This window comes from Pyrgilauda ruficollis, unplaced genomic scaffold, assembly GCF_017590135.1.
Source record: "Pyrgilauda ruficollis isolate IOZ18807 unplaced genomic scaffold, ASM1759013v1 scaffold16, whole genome shotgun sequence".
Classification (NCBI taxonomy): Eukaryota; Metazoa; Chordata; class Aves; order Passeriformes; family Passeridae; genus Pyrgilauda; species Pyrgilauda ruficollis.
This window is the reverse complement of record NW_024514764.1, coordinates 5,820,731-5,836,308: the sequence shown is the minus strand read 5'-3', so window position 1 is coordinate 5,836,308 and position 15,578 is coordinate 5,820,731. Positions and strand designations below refer to the sequence as shown.

At 41.8% G+C, this 15,578-nt stretch overlaps 1 protein-coding gene across 1 annotated transcript; it reads right to left on the bottom strand.

Annotated features, from left to right (window-relative positions):
* Positions 1 to 488: 488 nt before the first annotated feature.
* On the bottom strand, positions 489 to 15,481 carry CDR2 (cerebellar degeneration related protein 2). Its single transcript, XM_041462370.1, has 5 exons — positions 15,242 to 15,481; positions 10,009 to 10,121; positions 5,400 to 5,548; positions 5,079 to 5,243; positions 489 to 3,959 (listed from the first exon to the last, which is right to left on the bottom strand). The coding sequence occupies exons 1-5, from the start codon at positions 15,318 to 15,320 to the stop codon at positions 3,092 to 3,094; spliced, it is 1,374 nt and encodes a 457-aa protein (XP_041318304.1). The 5' UTR covers positions 15,321 to 15,481; the 3' UTR covers positions 489 to 3,091.
* Between the last annotated feature and the right edge of the window lie 97 nt (positions 15,482 to 15,578).

Here is a 15,578-nt window from a genome sequence, read left to right as displayed (position 1 = left end):
GAGCATTGTCATAGCCCTTACAGCCCTCTTCATAGAGAGCAGGTAGTCGTGTTCATGGGAATGTCAGGCCTGGGAGGGGGGAACAAAATCACTGTCTGTGAACTCTGTATTACATAGCCTTGTTCTCACCTGTTGTCTGTGAAATGAGTTATTTGGAGAAGTACCTACATCTGAGACATGGGGAACAGCTACTGGATTTCTTCTACTGGTGTGGGGTTGGTTTGAGGGACCTTGTGCATTACTGTATGTGACAGAGCAAGGTAAGTAACCGAGGGCACTCTGGAAGGCATCCAGCTGTAGTTACCACACGGCAACCATGTAAAACCTCTATTTTGTGTAATTTTTAAATAAAACTTTATCTCAAATAATTCTACCCTGCCTTGTATTTGTCCAAGAAGAAGCAGAAGCTGCACCTGCTCCTTTTAAATCCTGAAAGCTTGGGGAGGAAGGATGGAGGCAGAGAGCAAAGAGCAGTGCAGTCCCTGAGCTCCCTGGGACAGGGAGCCAGCCCTGGTGGCTGACCCTGAACTGGCCTCACCTGCAGTAGCAGCAGGAGTATCTGCTGTGGGCACTGCACAGCACGGGCACTGCTGCTCCTGTTCTCTGCTGCAGCTTCCACCACATGAGAAGCTAAAGGGGATTCTATTGTTTTCATCTACTTATGCTCAGAAAAGGCTGAGTTGAGTTGTTGACCAAAATAAGAAGATTAAGGTAGTTAATCCAGATAAGACTGGCTAAGAATATTGTCCCCATACTTATGGCATTTCACGTTTTGGTGGAAAATGGCTATTTTTGAACTGCTAAAACTCTACCTTATTTAATAGGTTAGTGTAGTTCATTAACTGCATCAATAAAACTGGGATGTGTTTTATGTTCAGGCAGCCCTGGCTGGCACTGACCCAGTGGCTGTGGCTGGAAAGCTCTCTGGGAAAGCCACGCTCCAGGGGAAGCTCTAAGAAGAGCCCAGCCTGGAGGATTTATTGCACAGCCTGCACAGGTGAGAGCTGCAGGACAGCCAGAGCTCAGCAATGGCACAGGTAGCCAAGGCGGGAGTACAGTACAGAAGAATCAAGAAGTTCTGAGGAAACATTTTTGGTATTTTTAAAGTACAGAAATTGTTGCTATCGAAGTGCTCAAAATTAGCCAAAAGCAATAAACCACTGAAGATCACCTATTTAACCAAAAATCTGCAACTGCTTTTACATGTCTTCTGCCCAGCAGGTGTGGTTTGCCCCTGTCCCCAAAGTCAGGAACACTGGTAGTGAACCACTTTGTGTCTTTCTCAGGGTACTGCCTTCCAGTCTCCAAATTTGGGGTGAGATGGGTGCAGGTGGCAGGCACACAGTGACAGGACAGTAACCTCATGGCAGAGCAGCTTTTCTGCTTTCCCCGCCGTTGTCTTTTTTTTTTAACAGCATTGACAAAAACCACAACAATGAGGAAAAACTACTTACTTCCATCTGGATTTCTGTCCTAGACAGGCCTGTTCTTATCCATGTAGCATAACTTTTCTAAAATACAAATTCTGTGGGAACTCTATCTGATCTCTGTAGAAAAGATGGCAAGACTAGATAATGCAGGTGCCAGCTGCACCAAGTTCAGTTTCCTGATTAGCACAGATGGATATAATTACTACTTACACATGCAGCTTGACTGGATTATTTATTTGCTTAGAAAAATATTCAGAAGATTCAGATTCCCATTTTTAAATAATTTTCAGACTGCAATACATGTTTTAGAGAAACTCCCACAACATGAAGTGTTAATACTGCACCTGAAGGACGAGCAGAACAGAGAACAGTGTAAGGCAGCAGAGCTGCAGCAGCAGCTGGACTGAAGCTGAGAAACTGTCAACATTCTGGGTCAAGGGTTTGGTACCTCGCAGCAACAGCAGGAAGCTGCTTCCCAAGAACTGCTGGCCACATTAAGCTATGAGACCCTTTACAAGGAGAAGGATGTCACCTTTCATTGTACCTTTCTTCCTTCCTCCTAATTTCCCTGTGTTCTGAAGAACAACCTTCTCCATGTTCATTGTTTTTCAGAAATTAAGTATTGTATTGTATCAATTACTATTAGGGAATGGAAAAGGAGAGGGAGAACAAGACTATGGTCCCGTTTTCAGTAGGGTATGTGCTGGCAGTGTGTCCATCCTCCCACACCCCCAGGCAGCACGGAATAGGTCAAGAGAGGCCAACACTGGAAGCAACAGACAAAACAATGTAAGGTTTTACCTGGCCTGTCTCCTCAAGCACTTAAAAGAGTTTGTGGTATGCAACATTAAAAGTTACTCCACTATGTCAATGCTACTTCTAAAGTTAAATAGCTAAATAACAACTAACTCACCAAATACACATAAGAATGAACTTTGAAGACATTCCACCAGAGAACCGTAGGTCCCAAGTAACACATAGAGTCAATTCACAGTATCTTGCCTTAAGACAAAGTGCCCTACAAAGGAAACCGTATCTAAAAAGCCACACAAACTTTACATCAAATCCTTTCTTAGTAGAAAGACATTTATACTAATCTGTGGGAGAGCTTAGTGATTGTGAAAACGTGGTATTAGCTTAAAGCAAGCACAGCTTTCCACCACCCTACCAAAGCAAGATCAGCTGGACTGCTCCCTTCCTGGAGCTGAGGAGATGCTGCCCCTGGGACTGGTCAGGGCTTTGCTTTTGTTCATTTTCTACATCAGTGTAGTCACAGAGCTAGATCATCCCTGTGAACCAAAGGAAACCTTTACTCTGGTTCTTGTGAGAGATTCAGAGTTCTTAGCTCTGTTATTTCTGAAGTGGACTAAGGAAACAAGTGTCAGTCACTGCTCTGGCCAGAGATGAAGTATAATATGAAGTAGTAGTGTAGCATAAAGCTATGATGTTTGTTTGCTTTACAACCACTGGTTTGTGTAACAGTGCTAAACATTAAATCTACTGCTACACAGGAACAGGGAATCTAGCTGATACCTAACTAGCTTGTTAACTACAGGCCTACCAGCCTATCCAAAACATTCATTTTGAGTGCTTAAGAAACACATCAGTTTAAGGGGTCTTCTGACATTCATATGAAGTGTGTTCTTGACTAACAGATAAGGTTACGGCTGAGAGGAGAGAGTCTTGTACTTTGCTCTGTGTTCATCTATTTCTTCTTTTGTTTTTCTGATACAGCTAAAAATCTCCTTGAACAGTGCTTTATATTCAGGGGGAGCATTTGTGGAAGAGTCACTTAGCTCAGCAATTGTGAATTCTTGATTGCTAGCTGAAAGATCATACTGGGTGTTCCCCACATTTAGGTCTTTGGAATACTGCTTCAGCGTTTGTACAGCCTTGTGTTTCAAAGAATCTTCATCCATTTGACACTTCTTCAAAAGTTCCTCATACTTCACTTTCAGAGCATTGTACTGAGCATCAACTTCATTAAGTACAGAGATCCCTCGCTGTTTCACAGCTTCAGCTCTCCTAATGCACGTTTCTTCATGGCCCCTGAGGATGTCTGCCCCGGCAGCGCTGCTCAGGAGGCTTTCGCTGCAGCTCCGTTTTAGTGCCTTCTTCTCAAGCTCCGATACTGTCAGAAGTCCATCATCTGCCAGGCTCTGACCAAGCTCCCTGTCTAGAGATTCCTTGAATGAAATGAAAAAGGACTCTGGCACCAATTTCTCTGCATTATGGAGTGTGTTTTCAGACTGAAGTATCTGTCGCATTTCAGCTACTTCTGCTTCCAGCTCCTCTGCCCGAGCCCGATACAAGTCTGTGTCAACCAGCCTCCGCTCCAGGTCACAGTTTTCTTTCACCATGAGACTGTATTCCTCTTCCATGGTTACCCTCTTCTCTTTCTCTACGTTCAGCTGGGCTTGCAGAACTGTCACTGCCTTCTTTAACTTCTCATTTTCTTCTTCTAGAGGACTTAGCTGACTGTCCATCGAAGTAATCTTTTCTGCAAAGACGTGATCATAAACGAAATACCTGCAGAAACAAAATAAGGATTATCAAACACAGGAAGCACAGCTGACCACACCTAAAGTTTTCATGTGCTGGGTAACTAATGACATATTTAAACTGTGTGCTAACACACTTCAGAGCACTAACAGGGGCCATTGCACTAACCAATCAGCCAATTCAGTAATCAGAACAGGATTTGTAAGGACTTACATGCCATGGAACCAAGCTCACAGATTAGGCAGAATGGCAGCTTGTTAACAGTCTCATGTTACATTATTCAAATTATAATTTAAGCTTAGAGACAAGTTGATTAAGTTTAAATACACATTGCCTCCCTGTACCACGCAGTACTTTCTGACACTATTTTTTTCTACAGCACTCCACTCTTGTCGCTATTGATGTAGAGAAACAAGCTTCATAATTGACAAAGCAATGCTGAAGGCTGATATTTTCATAAGCCTTTGGCAGCTTGAAGGATTCTGTTATCTTTGGAATTATCAAGAAATAACTTCTTTTTGGATTTATGATTTATTCTAGAGTATTACCTCCGTGTAGACACAGGAGCCTGTTCTGTCTGTGGAGGTGTTTTCTTTACAAAATTGCTCTCTAGGCTTGCAGTTAGTCTCAGCTTTTACCAGGTGATTGTTCCCATGGCCCCATTAATGCAGTTCAGCTGGGTCAAATGGCTCTACATTTAAAAGGAGGCCCAGTGGCCCAGGTACCATTTTCCCAGTTTAGGTGTCATTTGAACCAGCTTAAACTCAAAAAAGCTAAGGAAATCCATGGACATCCAAGGAAAGACTAAGGTACAGGAAATATTTTGCATTTACTGAGTTTGTTTTTCAGATTTTCTGTGTGTTTGCTTTTACCTGACTGAAAACACTGGGGTGCAAATTGTTGTAAGCTTTCTAGGCCACTATTTGATATGGCTGGCTCTGGAGACAAAGTGGAGCACCAATACTGGTGTGGTCTAGAGGCAGGCTAGAAGTAATGACAGTACCACATAGTGGAGATACTTTGCTAGTTGTGAACATCAGGTAATTTTTTTTCCAGCTTGTGTGGTATCTGTGCTTGTGTCTTAGGTTTTAAAGTTTTGCTAAAATAGTTTCAGTGTTCTGTACTATGTAAGGTACAAAGTCTTACTGGCGGAGGTCGTACAGCTCCTTCAAACATGAGAAACTGTGCATCGATCTCGGCTGCTCAGATCTCTCCTGGCTCATCCGGCCTCGTCCAGGCTTTTTCAGTTCTTCCACTTGTCGCTGCAGGTCATCTATGTGTGTTTGTAGACTTTCAATAGTCTCTGTCAAGCTAAAAGGTGAAAAGACCTTTAAATAAAACTAACCTTTCAATTTGCCAGTATTGTAGAACATCACTAGGCAGAGACAGACACCCAGTAACTACACAAATGCACCTGGACTGCTCTTATTAACAGCTGGGGGGAGGGAATCTCTAAAAATTTGTTACCTTATTATCTTTTGTTGTGAAGCTCTACTCTCTGCAACCAGTTTTTGATTAGTGTCTTCCAGTTCTCTTGCTGTCACATCCAGCTGTTCATAGACTTTTGCATGCTGGTCATTCATCTGCCGCAAGAGCTCCACTTGCTTTGTGAGGTACTGCAAGACAGTTCTGCTGTTACTGGTTTACTCTTGAGACACGAGCTACAGCTCCTATGCTGCATTTTTGCTCACATTCAGAGAGAAACTCCTGAGTTTTCCAAATGTAAATTCCCGTGTTTGCTTTGGTAAGCTGAAGAGACACTACCAGTAACTAGGCAGCTTGCGTTTGTCATGGAGGTCACCGCAGGCTCATGAAGCAGCCCTTACCTGGAGGAGCTGGGTTAGATGGTGCCAGCTGTGTTTATCTGTGCCCAGCCTTGTGCATGGGGCTGTGCTGCAGTCAGCACTGATAGAGCCTTCAGGCTCCAACACAGCCCTTACCTGTCCTCTGTGTTCTAAAGGTTGCAGTCTGCTCCAACAGAAATTTCTTATCTATGTTGACCCAACAATTTTCTCAACATTAAAAGTAAAATATTGGATAGCACCATCCATAATTAAACGTATTTTCAGCTGACCCAAGTGATTGCAGTCTGAAGCAGCATTAGGTTCAGCATGACAAAATTTAGGTTGTGGTCACTCTTAAGACATTATGTGGCTAGTATGTGTCAGGAAATATAAATTATTGAATTCAAATATTTAATTACTCACAGGTAACTTTCCAGTTACAGTAATCCCAAACAAAGGTCTCCTGGTCTTTTTTAGAAAATAAAACCTCACATGAAGTATTCTCAATTTAATGCTCTTGGGTTTCACAATTAAACTACACACACTGTCTAGTTTCCTGAATAACGTCAGAAAGCTTGGAATTCTTAGTCTAAGCAGTTCACAATCACCTAAACCTCTTTTTTAAAGTGTCTTATATTTTCCCACCCAGGACATGAGCACTTATATGAGGCAGTTCTTTTCTGTTTGAGCCTAACCCCCTAAATCTGAAATATTTTGTTCTTATATAGAATTTGTATTTTACAATATATTCTGTATTGCTAGGTGTTACTTGCTTAAGACTAAGCTTCAAGCAGGAACATCCAGCAAACTCCTAGGCAGAATTACTTCTCTTTACATAGGTCTGTTACATACTCAAAACTTCTAATATTCTACTTAACCTTTTACCTCATTAAAAGATTGGTGGGTTTACATTTTAGGCAATTTAAGAACAGATAATAAGTTAATCTAGGACTAGTAACTGCTCCATACAGACTTCTAGAAGATCAACATGATAGCTGTTGGCTAGATCCTTTTGTAGCCTGTGCACACATGACAGAGGATTTACACAAAAATAGAATGTAGATTAGCAGTAGAATCTCAATGTGACCCATTTCAGATTAACTTTCCCTATTGGCTATAGCTGAAGGAAGGAGCTGGAGATCCTCAGAGTTTCTTCTGCAATACAAGTGTGGCTAAGCACAGGAGCCAGGCACAGGTGCCTGAAGAGATGTTGCCACTTATTACAATGGGCTTTTGCAGACCTTTGAGATGAATGGAAGGGGTGAAGCACCACTTCCTCCACCTTCCATCTCTAGTATCTTCAGGACTGGTGTCCAGTTGGTCTGGTATAACCAGACCACCAAAGATGATGTAATAAATACTTTAGAAGTTCATGTTTAATCTATGTCCCCTACAATGGAGCACCTAACATGAAGCAGCACCTTGCATTCCAGCAAATGAAAACTGGAGGGTGTCAGGACTTCCAACATCTGAGTGCTGAGAACAGATTCAGGCAGGAATAAAGTTGCTGTTTCCATGCAGCCTTTTTTACATCTACAGTGATTAGTTAGTGGCACATGTGTCAGTACAAAGGTCAGATATAACGATCCAAAGCTGTAAAATGCTTAATGTGTTATTATTTAATATATGAGATGTAATCTTAAGCACACCACAGCCTTTGACCCTTCTCCTCCATTACAGACAAAGCAATGCTGTATTTCAGAATGATTTCTCAGCCAGCTCTAGATTTTGCTACCCACAAGATCCAAATTAATAGGAAAAGAGTCCCAAAGATTTACATGGATATACTGCACTAAAAAAGCTAGTACAGAAATTCAGTGGAGTGGCTACAGGAACAGCTGAATGATCACATGTAGGTTACATAGACAAGCACTGGAAAATTGGGAAAAATCAAGCACAGAGACTGAATATGCCATTTGTGTATCCTGTGCAATAGGGCATCCTATGATCCCACATGAGCCAGAAACGCTGATATGAAAGTAACAGACTGAACTGCTTTATACCTTGCATATACAAATGTTATTCCCATTTGTTTCGGTGAATTCCTTTAACAATTCCTTGTGCCAGTAAGCTAACATATTCAGTTCCTCAGTTGGAGAGTCTCTCTGGGTATTTGAACAAGGGGTTCATTTTCCCTTTCCTGCTAGAAATCCAGGTGCAAGAGAAACTTCTTTGGAGGAAGAAAAGTTTTTTGCTGCTATTACACTTTTAAATGGCACTGGGGAAAGGGAAAAGATTGAGACAGGACTGACAATACAGCATGTTGCTACAGCAGATACAAATACAGCCTTTGGCTCAACAAGCTGGGCAAAGAAAAGGTGCAGGCACTATTTATACATCAGAAGCATGACAAAAATCTGTTCTCCCACTCTCCCTCTCCTCTTGGAGGGAGTTAATAGGACAGTCCAACACACATTTACTTTCCTTGAGGGAGAGAAGGAAAGAGATAGAAGAGGTATTAGATAAAGCCTTCAAAAAGTGGCATTGCCAAAGTCTTGGTAGAGCAAGACATTGAGAAAAAAAAAATTAATCTGTCATGTCTGAGTTTGACTGCACGTGTACTTGACCCTGCACCACACCAACTATAGATCACTGCTGGAAGGACACTGGTGACACTTCCTGGAGCTGCAGCTCTCCCACATCCTCTGCAAACACTGAACCACCAGAACAGCTTAAGGAAATAAACTGGCTTAAACCAATAGGATATTGCATTCTTAACAGCACTAGACTGTTTCTGTAAATCAGTGTAGCCAAACAATAATGTATTTTCCACATTTCTAGATAGTGTTAAAATGCAGCTGCTCATTAAGTAGCTACACTCCCATCAGCCAGGTTAGTTGCCTATCACGAAGTTCTGGTGTGCTATTTCAAAAGGCATGTTGTAACTCTGCTAAACACTCTCTTAAATATGGTTGTTCATACAAGTACCTTGTGTACAGTATTTGTATAGCACCTTGGAAGTGTTTGTCTTCTCTACACCTTAAGAATTGATCTTTTTATAGAAACTATTCATGACAATGAGGTCTCTGCAGAAGTAAATACATCTTCTAACGCTGTGGCAGTAATATAAATATCAGCCATTCCAACCACTGTATCTCAGAATGAACAGGATAACAAAGATTACAGTTAGCACATAACAGAAGAAAGAGCCAATAGATGAGGTACAAAACAAAAGTAACTTCTAAAAACACACCAACAAATCAAATCTGCACTCAGAAACTGCTCATTGCTTACTAAAAATGCTGCATTTGTGTAGACTACTTTAAAGACACCTGTAATTCTGTAATTATTAAGGTTAGGATTCTTTCAGTTACCTGTTGCCACTACAATAGTGAGCATTTTCAGTCTGAAGTTGCAGCTGTACAAAATGCATATCTCTAACTGCAGTACTGCTAGCACAAAGGAATTCAGATTTTGTAAAAATCTGGTACATACCAGTCAAAGCCTGTTCCCTGTGATTCACACCAGAACCAAATGGAAATGCTGACTACATATTCAATATGTTGTCAGTCAGTGAAGTCCTGAATATTTAATAATTTAATTATTAGAGACCATGCATTGCCCTCTAATAGCTGAAAATATCTCATTATGCTGACAAATGCTAGGTCTGCAAGAACACAGGCAATATTAAAAAAAGAGAAACTGCCAAAAATAGCCAGGTTTTTCCACTCTGTTACCAAAAGATGACTGGTTTTGAAAGGATGGTTATGGTTTTGGGTTTTTTCCCTGGAAAATATGAAACAATATATCCACTATATCCTATATTTAGATACTACTTAAATTGGATTTTTTTCCTGTGGTGTTTGCTGTGAGGTTTTTTGTCATTGCAGGGTTTCTTTTACTGGAAGTACATATCTTTAGATTTCACTTAAATCTCACCTCTGCACTTATCGGCATTTAAATTTCAATGCTGCAATCTTTAATTCTCATGTAATATTTTAAATTATTGTCTTTATCATAATATAATTTAATGTTATTTTATCTGGCAAGATCAGGAAAGTTTAGCAATAAAAATAACTGAACTATCTTCTCTGTTCAAAACAAAAAAAAATACCAGTCATTTGTGAGTAAACAAACCAAATCCAACATTTAGTGGCACAAAGCTTCTGGTAATCAGAGAAACAGTTCTAAGTTTGAGCCACCTATACTGGTTCTCAAATTCTCAAAATAGCAGAAGTGGTGAAAGATTGTTCAGTATTTTCCATTAGATCCCAAAAAATTCAGATCTTAACTTCTATACTGCATGTTGCAGGTCTCGATGCTTTCACACAAGGCTCCTTTAGATATTTTACCTCTATCTCCTGCAATTGCTCTTGATTTGTTGCATACATTTGTTGTAAGGATTCTTCTAGTTCAGTGTTACGGTCCAGTAGTGTCTTCCCAAGCTCAGCAGCAAGGTGAAGATCTAAACAAAGAAATCATATTTGCATGTAAGTGAGAGAAACAATGATGTAATCTAATTCTAAAGCCTGCCATCAAATACTTGAGGTATTTTCTTATTGCTGTTACAACTGCTTCAAGTTATTTCCAGCACCCAGCATGGAAGTTAGCTTACACCTAAGCAGAACATCACTAATGCAAGTCTGAGTCAGCCCTGAGGCCCAGGGACACTCTGATGTCATGAAGCTTCCCCAGCTCCTCCACGGCCCTCCAGACACACCCGGCCACGTTCACCTCCCACACTGTGCCCAGCCTGCACCAGCTCTGCCCAAGGTCTCTTGGGCTTCACCCTCTTTACAGCACTCAGAGGAACAGCACAGCAGACCCTACAGATGTTCATCTAGACCCAGGCCAAAGCTGATGAACTCTTTATTGACTTGACTGTTCCTCCCCATTGCCCCTCTACCAGGTCACTCAGGATCATAGTGCTAAATGAAGCTTTCAGATGCTTTTCATGGTGAAACAATAATATCAAAAGACATAAAACTGATGGAGACTTGCAGCCATTCTGCTTTTCAAGCTCATAAACTCGGGTGACAAGAACTGTTTCATGTGCTCCAAAACATCACTTTAAATGTCATTTGTTCTCAGGCACTTAATCTCAATTTCACTTCAGTCATCTTCAATCACCTCCAGGGTGCAGTGAATGTAGCTGTTGCAAATTAAGAAATAAGTCATCTGAACACTCAGCTCTGTTCTAGAGGGAAGCTTGATATTTGCTCAACAGCATCAGAAATGCTAGAAATTCTGTATTATTATGTTGAAAGACAAGTGTAATTTAAAAACTAACATAATGTGACAAAGTAATAACTCTTGGTATTAATGCTAAAATTGTAGTTACTCTGTGGAGGGTACTACATGTCAAGCATCCAACAGATTTCTAGAAATATCTTTGTTTCCACCTCCTTCCCATCACATGACCCATGACCTGCATGCATGCAATACCACCTAGTTAGTTCTCACATAGAACTTGTATCATTAATCAGAAAGAGAAGAAAAATCAAGAAAAACTTTGAGTCACATCAAGAAGCCTTAAATGAATAAACAGGAGACATGTATTGCATCATCAGTAGCTACAGCCAGAGAAGCAAACACATTAATTCCATTTCCATTTGATTGCAATGCCCTTTTAACATGTTATGCTACCTCTTTCCTGCTCCGTCTCAGTTATCTTATCAGCTAGGAACTGTAACACATACAATACTGCTCCAAGATTGTTTTGTGCTAACCTTCAGTTTGGCAGCCTCTCCAAAATGATTACTCCATCTCCACACGTAAGCCAAAGACCAAATTCAGACTTACAAGGACAAGTCAGTACAAACATTTGTCTGTGAAGTTGTAGAAGTCCAATTCTGACAAAACAACAGCTGTGCTATTCTCTACACATTCATTACAGGCACAATGCATTGTTTCCTACCTTAAGGTCAGATTCTTAGCTTAAATGCCATTAAATTATTTAAAAGAAATCCCACTGCATGGGAGTTCTTCAGTTTCAAAAGATGTACAATTAGCAGGCACAAGGCATATTGGTCTATACTTAGGAGTTTATCCTCACATTGCTTTTTCACTGTAGCACTACTTATTACAAAGCAGGATTTAAAGTATTTGGATAAGGAAACCTTAAGGCATCCTGCTTAAATTTTTCCCATGTGGTAAACAGATTGCACATTGTTTAGTCATGGACAGAATAACCCCCAGTCAAACACCAAGCTGTTTGTTCTATCTCGTTATGGAATACTGTAGTCTTCAAATTCAGTGAATTCATTATCCTATAGAAAATGGAGTCCTGCTTCACAAGCTCTTGTACTGCACAGATCTTTACTAGGAGCCACCATCTTTAAAACAATACTAGCATCATTCAAAGCAAAGACTAAATAGTCTATTCTTTTATTTTAATAGAGTAGAAAAAGAGCTTTAGAGAGGATTTAGGATTATGTTAAAGACATAATGCATAATGGAATTACTACCATCTCCCTGCCCAAAGTGAAAGTTTGTTTTCATGTTTAAGTACATTTAGGACTTTATAGCTTCATTCTTAAATGCCCCCTCACCTACTAATCAAATAGGACACAGTACTTGGAATACAAGGTGAATAATGGAATTCATGTCATACTTCACACTCCTGTTTGTTAGACTGGCAGAAGCACAAATGGGTTACTATGGGAGGAACGCTTTTATAATTAAGGTAATTTGTTTCTGAGGGGGAAAATACAAGTGGGAGTGCTCAGAACATACAATAAAACCTTAACTGTAGAGAAAGCAAGTACTGAAATAATTTATTGTCTTCTAAAATTCAGAATATTTTGCATCCATTTTTCTACACTGTCAAGTACCTGGAAGCCCTACAAAGAGCAAATTTTACAAGAGAGATGTGTCATGTATGTTTTCCAGATACAAAATGGAAAGTATTAATTTACATTTCTCTGGAGAGAGTTATGGTAGAACACTAGAAGCAAAACTGCATTTTCTGTTGTAAATTTATGTAAAGCAAAGCTAAATTCTGACAGACATGCCTTTTTCCTTTTCACCATAAAGATGGAAGCAGAGAGGTTTTTAATAATGCATATGTGCAGATCTAAAGATCTTTGTTTTAGTAAATCTGATTAGTTGTACTGGTGTTTTACAGCTCCATCAGAAATCTCCAAAATAAGACTTCAAGGATGTCTTCTGTGATGTTGAACAGCCCTCACTTACCAGTGTTTCACACTCTCTTCTAACTGCATTACCATCATTGAAAAAAAGATAAAAACAGTACCAAAATCCTTCTCTTCCACTTTTTCATAACCCACCTAGCAAAATTATTCAGAGAATTTTCAATCTAAAATTAGCCTATTCTTTTAAACAGCAACAGGCACTAATTCTGCAAGATGTAAAAGTAAGCCTAGTGTAAGTTTACTTAATTGTAAAATTAATTTTATTTCTACTTAGTTTCCTATTTCTGGTTCTGTATTCAGAATACCCTCTGTTCTGCAAAAGTAAGTAACAGCAAGATGCAAAAAGAGCAGTCCATATAAAAAAAATTCTTTTTTAAAGGTCAGCATACTTCAGCAAAACATTGCAGAGGGATGTCTGTTCTCATCCTGACAAGAATTCCATGAGCACTTTATGCATGAGCAGTATGCCAGAAAAGCCCATCTCCATTGTCAGGGCAAAAATCTTTGGTACGTAGGAAGACTGTCAAGGTTTTCCAAAACTCCTACCCTAACTTTAAGTTTCAAAGACCGACTGACAAGAGCTTTAAACTTGTTTCAGGGTGCTTTCTAATGTTTTATAACCTAGGTGCTCATAACCATACTCACCAGTTTTCAAACACACACTGATTGTTTGGGTTGTGAAGAGTTTCACGAGACCTTGATAAGCACTTACTACCCTGTTTACACACATCCGTGTAAAATCCGTGTCTTAGCCTTAGCAGCAGGAGGAGTATCCTTCAGAGTCCAGACATAAAATACAGCACAACATTTAAAAAACATTCCTGCAAGGAATTTCAACTTGCCTATCACTTTATTTTCCTCCTTTTCCTTTTGGCAAGGCTATTCGTTGCTTCCATTTAGGAGAAAGAGAGAATCCCCAGAAAGATTGTGTCCACATGTTGGGGGTACATTAACCAAACCCCAAAAACCTCTAGAATGGAATACTGTTTCTTAAAAGCTGACAGCAGAGTCAACTGGTGATTATTTCATTCATTTCAATTAAAAGATGAAAGTAGAGAAACATCAAGAAGGCAAGAAGTCAGTTGTTATACATTATGAAGTCCCTTTGTAGGTTTTCAACTCCTTAAACACTGACATAGTAAAAACATTACTGAATCATGTCTCCAAACTTTTCACTCTCTTCCCTATGACAGCATACCGTAGTTTCAGGATCTTATTTCAACTGATTTGTTTGTATCCTAGAGCCAGGAAAACACCAATTTTGGGTGAAGAGTACCTAAATACAGCTTGCAGTTAGCTATTTTATATAGCATACAATTAGAGAGACCTGGCCCGTCTCAAAAACAGTTTCTGTGGTCAGATACCTGATCTTCGCTTTCTCTGTGGTTCACAGTACAGCAGCACCCACCAATCCCAAAAAGTAATGTATTTCAACACAAAAGCAAAACCCGTAAGACTGGAGCAGGTTTGCAAGAAGCCACTTCACAGATTTGAGGTCGCATTTCAAAACAAACTCGGGATTAAGAACAAAAAGTAGAACTAAGTAACTTAAGAAAATACCAGTCATAAATGCCACTAAGCTCTTAAGGAAATTGCACATTCTTTCCGTATCATGCCCGTTAAAAGATTTTTAGTGCAATTATACTTGTATTCCTACGGTTCCTTTCTCATTTGTGAAATGAACAGCATTTACCTCTTGCATGCAGTGTTTCAAGACCTACTGATGGAATTACATACAGAAGCTATACATGTGTGTTTTTGAGGCGTAGCAGAGTTATCTGATATTTTAATAAGAAAACCTAAAGAGTTTCTAATAAGGAACCTGTAACTAATCGAGCATTGCTACGACTACAACTTCATCGACTGGAAGCCCTTACAAAGAGCTCAACAGGGTGCATTAGCGCATCCGACCCCGGTGCTGCCAGCACCAGCCCGAACAAGGCACCTTCACGTTCCGTGCAAGGTGCAACTTTTCGGAGAGCCCCTTCCCTGCCCCCGGGCGGAGAGGGACCCCCGGCACCATTCAGCTCGGCTGCCGCACCTCCTTCCCTCAGACAAAGACGGCCGCAGTCGTTACCGGTGACAGCGATTCCGCGGCGGCGGGAAGCGCGGCCGTGCGGGGATGTCGGGCTCCGACGCTCCGAGCCCGGCACGACCGACGCGCTCGCCGCCGCCCCGCCATCCCCGGCCCCCGAGCGCCCTTCCCGCCGCCCCGCCCGGCGCCCCGCACCGCCGCGGTGCCGCTGCCTCCTCGCCGCCCGCCGCGGCCCCTTCTCTCCCACGCCGCCCTCCTGCCCTCACACACCCCGCGCCCGGCGGTCCCTCCACAGCCCCTTGCCTCACCCGCCCCGCTCAACGCGGCCCCTTCCCTCACACAGCCGGCTCGCTACACGCCCTCCCTCACACGCCCCCCGCCGCCGCCCCGGCTCACCTTGCTGCAGGTCCTGCTGGTCGTACCAGGGTTCATCCTCGCGGATTTCGAACTCCTCCACCAAGCTGTCGGCCAGCATCGCGCCCCTTCTCCTCACGGGCGGCTGAGCGGGCAGCGCCTACCCCACGATGCCCCTTGCGCCGAACGGGGCAGAGCGAGTCGGCAGCCGCTCCCCGCCTCAGCAGCCGCCTCCGGCCATTGCCGAGCGGTTCCGGACGTTGCCGAACCTCTCCCCCTTCTGGCCGGGCTGCGCCGGCGGCAACGTGGCAGCTGCTGCCACCGCCCGCCCCCCGCCTCCCGCGATTCAAACACAGCACCCTCGCCTCGCCTCGCCGGC